The sequence below is a fragment of the Carya illinoinensis genome, chromosome 16 (genome assembly GCF_018687715.1).
Source record: "Carya illinoinensis cultivar Pawnee chromosome 16, C.illinoinensisPawnee_v1, whole genome shotgun sequence".
Classification (NCBI taxonomy): domain Eukaryota; kingdom Viridiplantae; phylum Streptophyta; class Magnoliopsida; order Fagales; family Juglandaceae; genus Carya; species Carya illinoinensis.
This window is the reverse complement of record NC_056767.1, coordinates 1,115,154-1,123,593: the sequence shown is the minus strand read 5'-3', so window position 1 is coordinate 1,123,593 and position 8,440 is coordinate 1,115,154. Positions and strand designations below refer to the sequence as shown.

At 40.6% G+C, this 8,440-nt stretch overlaps 1 protein-coding gene across 1 annotated transcript; it reads right to left on the bottom strand.

Moving 5' to 3' along the window:
• Positions 1 to 2,433: 2,433 nt before the first annotated feature.
• Positions 2,434 to 5,813, bottom strand: LOC122299882 (probable serine/threonine-protein kinase At1g54610). The gene is made up of 5 exons (XM_043110361.1): positions 5,703 to 5,813; positions 5,411 to 5,629; positions 4,967 to 5,061; positions 4,075 to 4,180; positions 2,434 to 3,042 (listed from the first exon to the last, which is right to left on the bottom strand). Exons 1-5 carry the CDS (start codon positions 5,718 to 5,720, stop codon positions 2,644 to 2,646), a joined length of 837 nt encoding a protein of 278 aa, XP_042966295.1. The 5' UTR covers positions 5,721 to 5,813; the 3' UTR covers positions 2,434 to 2,643.
• Positions 5,814 to 8,440: the final 2,627 nt, after the last annotated feature.

Here is an 8,440-nt window from a genome sequence, read left to right as displayed (position 1 = left end):
AGTGCGTTTTTCAAGAGATGTCAGCCTACTTATATAGTAGTTTTCCTCCTAACAAGTTGATTGAAGATGGAGATTATATGTGAAATCACTATTTGTTTTAAAGATTTAAATTGACGATAAGAATTAGATTTTATTATTTACACTTTAAATCGAGTCTAAGTGCGCGCGATCATATGTAGACAATGGTGGGACTTGCTTACGAAGAGGATTCTCAAGTTTAGGGAGCACATATCATACATAGATATACCTCAACTAATGGTCGTACGTGCTTGTTCCTAACAGGATGATACTTACACGAGATTATCCCCACCACAAAAAATATATATAATATATTCTGCATTAAGAATAACCAGAGAGATATATGCAAGAAAGTAGAGTGAACATGATAAATGCCCTAATGCATGCATGAAACAGGAAGACCCCACAGAGCACCAAGCCAGCAAAAGTAGGGCATAAAAGTGGGGAGATGACTCCATTGCTTTTCATAAAGATTAGGTTAGCAGCTTATTTCCACCATTCCTATAAATTGACATAGCAATATATATATATATATATATATATTCATGGATTTGCATATATAATATTATGTCTTACAGTCTTATCCCCCCAAAAAGGAATTCAAACGTATCCTCCCAAATTGGCCAAACTAAACCTTCTGAAAGTGGATGATACCCACCACCATCGATTACTCTGATCATCCTTGTGAACTCATTTTTGCTAATTACGTACGCTAATTAATGGCATCTTCTATTTACAACTGTATATGCCCCCACACCCACTGGCCCTCATGATTCCCAACAGTCGCAAAAACCTTAAAGCAGCCTTCCTTCCAACATCACACATGGACCACCACCACACCGAATCATTAATGATGCTGATCACAACCCTTTCTCTAGCTAACATTTCTGATCCTTCTCGAGTCTCGATCGACCCTATATATATATAACACAGAGAATACATTTTACTAGCAAATTGAGTTGGTTTCTGGCCATGGAAAAGAGCAGGTCATTCCCAGAATACTCCTCGTCATATTCCGGGGAATTTGGGTTCCACGATGGGGAACGAGCAAAGTCCTACAACTTTAATGGGCCGTGTGAAAAGGGAAACGGCTTCGCTGCCTCTTGTGATCCGGAGCTGAAGAGGAAAAAGAGGATTGCTTCTTATAACGTCTTCACCTTGGAAGGTAGGCTTAAGTCTAATGTAAGGAACAGCTTCAAGTGGATCAAAGGCAAGCTAAGCGATATACGTTATGGTGTGTGATGATCAGTCATGTAATTTAGAGTTCTCTGATCTGTAACCTCTCTCTCTCTCTCTCTCTCTCTCTCTCTCTCTGAGGTCACATTTCTCACTCTCTGTATATTTTGTGTCGTGGTCTTTGTTTGATATTTGGTGATCGAGGGAAATTTTCTTCAAAATAGTGGAGAAAAAAGGAAGAGATCTTGAGAGGAATTATTCCCTCATTGAAAAACATCATGTCAAAAGTGTCATGATGTTTGATCATATCACAAGTGTGGAAGTACCCTTGGTGTCGAAAAATGAATGCCATGCATCGCACGAGAGAACGGTATTTGGGGTGTAATATGGTTTTTGGTGACATATATTTAGTTGTGTTTTACTTTCGTTCTTTTCCTTTTTCTCTTATATATGATTAGGAAAAAAAAAGAAAAGAAAAACAAAATTAGAACGATTTTATTAACGATCCTTCAGAGTTTTTTCTTTTCAAAACTAGTTTTAACCTTTTTCTGTTCACTGTTCTATGTATATACATGCAAAAATGATGGACACAAAAATTGAATATGGAGGTCAATTAATTTAACTGGGTCATGATCACACGCCTAAATCATGTGATCATCAACAAGCCACGATGATCATGGAGACAGAAGTTGGAGCTATTAATTTATAAGGAAGCTCGATCTAGAAGCATGCAATCTAATCATAAAGACAGAAATTAAAGGGTGATGAGATAAGGAGTTTCATCCCTGCAAATTTCTTCAAGCTTGGGCAAAGGCCGGGGGGCAAACCAAAACTCATCTCCTGGATTTGGGTATACTTTGGGTTCAGATTTGGCAACACACAAGTAGTACTACTTTAGCCTAAAGCTTTGACAGACCTGGATTATGTTTATTCGTACGGAAACTCAAGACATGATAAATGTCTTGATGATGATGTTCTCTAGGGGGAAAACAGTAATAAAAAAGTACATGAATAATAATTCGGCCTCACTCCTATATATTTTGATTTTGCAGTCAGTTGGATTCAAGCCTATCATGAGTTAAATCTCAATTAAATCGCACCGACATTGTTGATTGGCATAAAACGGCAAGGCATTAATTTAAGCAGGATGGTAATTGATATTTTTTAGCTGGGTGGTAAGGGAAGGTCATTGATCTTGTTCATGTCATATTAAACAAAAATGCAGAACAATTTCCAATATTGGACAATATTAGTACCTTTTATATCAAGCTCAAGGGCATATCACCAATAACAGGTGACCACTTGTTGCATAATGTCTTCTGACTAACAACATGTTTATTCGTTTTCGCCCAAAAAGGAGAAAAAAAAAATGGTTATGAAACTCACAGATAGTCTGTAATAACTTGAGAAAAAATACTTGTCTGAACTACATATAATCACTCAAGTGTCCTAATCATCAATTGCATAGACATGATCAAAATGATTCCTTAGACCTGTTTTTCTGAAATCTCTTGTGGATGCAGACCTATGGACAGGCTTAAACCTGAACATATTATTATCTTTCACTGCAGAGATGGGCAGTGGAGGCAGGTTCCTGGTGTTCTTGCTAGAATTAGGATGAGCCTCATGTGTCTTCGGTAACATTCTTGGATTGAAAGAAACATCTGGGGAGAACGAGAAATGCGGGCTCGCTGTTTGGCTGGAGGGCTTTACACCAGACGAGGTACTACTTGTAGTTAAAATTGGGCTTTCTGTACGGCTTGCTGGCTTTACACCAGAGGAAGCACTGCTGGCAGTGCTATCCGGCTCTTGGAATTGTACATCTGGCTCTGCAGTCTTCTGCTGCTCCTGGAACAACAAATTTTAGACAAGACACATTAATTCTAACATATTTTAATTGCAATTACAACCTGAAATCAACAATGATTTATGCATAATAGCATTGTACAAAAGCAGTGGCAAAGGGAAGGGGAGATGGGATTTGATCTATCTTTTCTCCAAAATCTAGAGATGGCCCCCTTGATTGTTTTCGTGTCCCTTTCGTTGATAAATACTAGATGAGCCTCTGTTGAAACATAGTGCACACTCGGGATATATGCATTAAATATGATTTGTAATTTTGTGAGATGTGTTATCTTTCCACTCGATTGTTGAGTGGTACCAACAAACATCCTTGATCCACCCACGTCCCTTTCCCTTTCAAAAAAATAGAACCGCACTAAGAAAAAGTTTGATGGCTTAAAAAACACTAAGATCACCTTTGCACCCTGTCCCTATCCTCACAAAATTTAGTTGCTCGCTCTTGTGGATTAGGTGTTGACAGAATGCGTTTTTTCATTAACTTTGATGATCTTGATTAATTGGCTGTTATTGGATTTGCACACGACTGGTCCAACATGATCGAAAAAAACAGATTGAAATAGGCACACACTTAATTAAGGAGGAACTGCCTGAAGGCATTATCTGTAAACCTTACGGGAAGACTGGAGAACAGCTTGCAGACATCTTGACTTTCATTATTTTCTTGGCTCTCATTTTTATGTTTTGATTTTCTGGTGTTTGTATAAACAACGGAATACATATTGGGATGTTTTTCTTACATTTTGAGTATTCTGAGCGTAGGATGTTTTTCTTCCTTTGGGATGTGCTGGAGAAGTGAAAGAATATCCAAATGAGCATCAAACAGAATGTTCCTAGGTGCTGTTGACAGTGGGGAAGGATGTATTGTTTTTTCCATCTTTAGACTAGTTTTGTATAGAGGTGTAGCTCCCACCCTAATGTGAGCTGACATATGATAGCTCTACTTTTCTTCATGTGTGTGTGTGTGTTGGGAAGCTGGAAAGGAGGAGAGCGGTTCTGGTTCCAAGGCTTATTTTTTACCTTTGGAGGATATTCTTTATCTTCCTTAGGCTTTTCAGTGACTAGATCTTTTCTCCTGCGCTCACGAACTGTCCTGGACCGATGTTTCATTCGAGAATTCCTGTACCTGAAAAATTAAGCAATTGGATTTCAATTCTGATCACTAGAGCCTGCACTGGTTTATCTTTATGGAGAATTCAGAAGTACTGCATGATAAAGCTACATGAAAGCAACAGCAAGTGCTGATTAATAGGTTGCAGTTGTTACAAGGGGAAGAAGCATAAACTTTCCTGAGGACGGGTGCCTGGTGCCAGCATGCAACTGATTCGAATGCCAAGTTGATTTTGAATTTTGATTGGCAACGTTAACATAATTATAAAATGGTTACTGCTATGTAGTTAGGTCCGTCCGAATACTTTCATGGCCCAAGACTCCCAGATTTTGGGTATCTTTCCATCTAGATATATCAAATCACAGGTTATTGAATTTGTGTTCATAGAAGGATCATCAGTGAGTATGTGTGTGTGGGTTCATGCCTTCCTGAAAATCCACATCAAACAGATTCAAAGTTTACCAACATATAAAACGACAAAGTCTGCTGCTAACTCTCAAACATTTAAGTTTTGAAACAAAAGGGGTGGATAAGCGTTTACAGGGAAGTTCTCTTGGTTACAAACAGCAACGTCCATGCATCTAATCCTTTATTTGATCAAATTGGCATGTGGTAGTTCACTGTTTATTAAAATGCATATAAGTTTACTGTTAGAAAACCGTGAACTTCAGCATAAAATATTCATTGTTGTCACAAATAATAACACAGAGACCTTGACCAATATACAGATACCGTGATGTTAGAAAAGTTTGTTACTCAACAGAAAAGGCACTTTGTTTGGTAAGTAGGAAAGGCACTCACTTTCTCTCTTCATTGGCATCCTTCAGTTCATTATCTTCGCTGTAGATTACAGGCAGATCTGAAAGGTCGCATGCCAATGGACTTGTGTAAAAGAACTGCAAAAGCAGGATGTACTTCCAGTCAGAATGGACTTCTTAATTAGCTTGACATTTCCAGAAATGATCTCTGCATAGTACTTCCTTACAATAAAAATTAACACTGCTCTGAAATCTAGTATGCGGCCTTTTGGGATCCTCAATATTAAAAACTTCAGCAAAATTCTGATAATAAAGTCAAACCGTGCAAGACGGTCAAGAGTTTTTTGGTAGAACTCTTATTGCCAAGCATGTTACTTGTCACAAGAAGAAGCAAATTAAAATCATTAAGCATTAAAAAGGGCTCAGTTAAACATATTTACTTTTAACAAGTTTATATAAAGCAGAAATCTTGTACTTTAGTACTTACTTCATTTTGGAGAGCTAAGGATGCACAGCCCCTATATGCTGGGTCCAGAGCAAGAAAAGTGTTCAACAGACCCAAAGAAGATGCTGGGAACTCGCTGAAAGTCTCTGTAAGGCTAGGTCTGAACGGTGGAATTTTGAATTTCGAAGATAGTTTCAACTTTTTCCAATACTCATCTGAAGGTGTGCCACATAGCTTGAAAATCCGGTGAATTTGCTCGACCTAAAATGCACAGAAAAAACATGATGGTCTGAAAAACTAGCAACCCATGAGTATGATTGGACTGGAATATTACCTCTGTTCTAGCCGGCATTATTGGGCTCCCAGAAAACACTATTGTGCCTTCCGACCTGTTCAAAAATCACACAAAATAATTTTAAAGTGGTTCAACAAATTGCCTACGTCCACTGGAGTCTCTTTTATAGAATTTGAATGAGATTTACAAATAAATCTACAAAATTCTATCTCTCTCTCACGTCCCTCTTTCTCTTTCTTTTTTCATCTCCCCACTGCCTTTCTTCTGCCCACCGCCCCAAATTCTACAACTGAGCTCTCTCCTATTTATAGGAGAGAGCAGCCTACAACTTACAATTTCGGTTGAGGGATTTACGGAAGAAATGGAGGCGTCACCTGCTGCAGACACTGTGGGTGTCCGTGGGAGGCGCCTAATATGCCAAGGGAGAGAACGGTGCTTCTCTCTGTTTTCACACTGCATGTGGTTTTTCAAGAATCACCCCCTCTACCCAAATGTGTCATATTAGGTTGCTTGCAAACTGATTCATTCTTCAAATGAATGCACCTTTTTCTTTGACATGAGAGATTTCTGCTACCAAATGCATCTGTAGGTACGTCTTCAAATGGATATCCAGATGTCTCTCCAAATGCATCTTCAAATGCATTAGCATCGTCTACATCCACGGAACTTGCAAGGGATTTTCTTTAGAGGAGATTTACAAGTACTTTACTGCATAATCTCAACTCTTTAGGATTCTTCTTTCGCTCGAGTCCATGAGTCCGCACTCATGTACATCTTGAGCAAACTGAGCTTCGCTCGAGCCACAACTGAGCGAACAATCTACCTGGTGCCTTTACAACTTTCAAACCAGGCTCCATAATCCTACAATCACACCAATCTCCAACTTGGAGACTGGTTCTCAACATGCTAGCCTCTATCTCCAGCATGATCCCTTATCATCTTTACAATTTTACAGCTCATGTCTTCAAGTCAGAAGACTAATTAAAGTGATGCATAACCTTAGTTCATAACGTACAGTGCCTTTAATCAACACATCTATACAGGGCAACACATCTCTCACTGCATTGGGAATTAATGGTCTCGCATGGACCTTGACACATATCAGAGAACCTGTTGCTGAGGTCTCCATCTCTGATCTGGGTGACTGACCCCTCATCCTGCTGCTAACATATCCTATCTTCAGTCGATATGCCTGTGATGACCCGCTTTTAAGTGTATTTTCGCTGAAATAATTGTTTTTATTTTAATTAATATATTAGTTATTTATTTTAATTTATTTGCGTTTTAAAATTGGTTTTTAATCTAATTTAATTTATTTGATGTTGTGTTTTATTTCTTTAAGTTGTTTTGTGGTTTTTAATCTTTTTGGCGGTTTAGTTTTATTTTCCGGATGAGGATTAGATCTCCTCTTTTCCCTACACTTCTTTTCTTTTTTCTTTTCTTTTTCTTTTTCCTCTTTCTTTTTCCTTCTTCTTTTCTTTTTCCTTTCTTTTTCTTTTTTTTTTCTTTTTTCTTTTCTCTCTTCTCTCTCCCCGCGTTCGGACCCCCCCGAGCTCTCACTCTCTCCTCCCTCTCCCTCACGCCGGTGTCCCCTTCATCAGCTCAGACCGCCGCCGTCCGGTCACCGTTCGGCCCCCCACCGGTCCCATTATTTTCCCCTCCCTCCGGTGAACCACCCCACCCAAGCTCACCCTCAACCAGCCGGCCATTTGGCCGGAAAAAGCCCAACAAAGCCGCACGGTTTTGGTTCCGATCCGCCGCCGTCGCTCCACCTCCGGCCACCACTTCTTCACCACTTCATCACCGACTCTTTGCCATCCTAACCCACCCATTTCCGGCTTCCAACGACCACCGGAACAGCTCCTACGAGCTAGCTTTCCGTTTTGGGTAACCCGGCCATTTTCCGGCGATTCCGCCGCCACCCATGGCCAACCACCACTTCCAATAGCTTCACAACCATCCCTAGACCATTCCCTATCAATTTCGTGTCCTAGTTTGTCCCCGTTCAAAAGTGGGTTTTTCAAACCCACGGCCACAGTGAATTTTCACTGTGACGTTACTGTTTTTCCGCCGTTTGCAACGCCGCTTGTTTTCTAAAATTTCCATATAGCGCTGTAAGTATTTTCCAAACCCTATTTTCAGATTTTGATATATATTGCTCATTCAATTATTTACTGTTGTTGGTTGTTGATTCCGGACTGAGTCCGAGGAGTTTCGGGGGTCGGATGGATGGAGGACGGAGTTTCCTGTTTATTTGATTTATGATTGTTGGATTATTTTATTATGCATTGTTATGGCATTACATGGTGCATGCACGTGTGTTTGAGGATTTATGTGGAAAGCCTGTGTTTTGGCGTAAGTGTATTGCGGGTGCGTGTGTATCACGAGCCCAAGCCGGGATGGGTTATTATCTCGGTGGAGCTCCTCTGGTCACTCGGGAGCGGAATAAACTGAGTGATGTCCACTGAGTTGTCGAGAGCGATGACGGGAGCGGGGCTAGGGGATGCTTGGCTACGAACGCGCCGGGCGCGGAACCGGGCATCGCCCTACTCACCGACTCCGTGGCCCTTCGCTGGCAAGGGCTAGAGGATGCTTGGCTACGCACGCGCGGGGCGCGGAACTGGGCATCGCTCATTAGGTGTCACATGCGTGGTGGTACTCTACGGTGTGACACTGGAGCCAGGGTGTGCGGATGACCCTAGGGGAGGTCATGATGCATACGGTTAAAATTGGATAATGGTTTATGAGGCCGAATGAGACTTTTGGCGTGGGCCAGA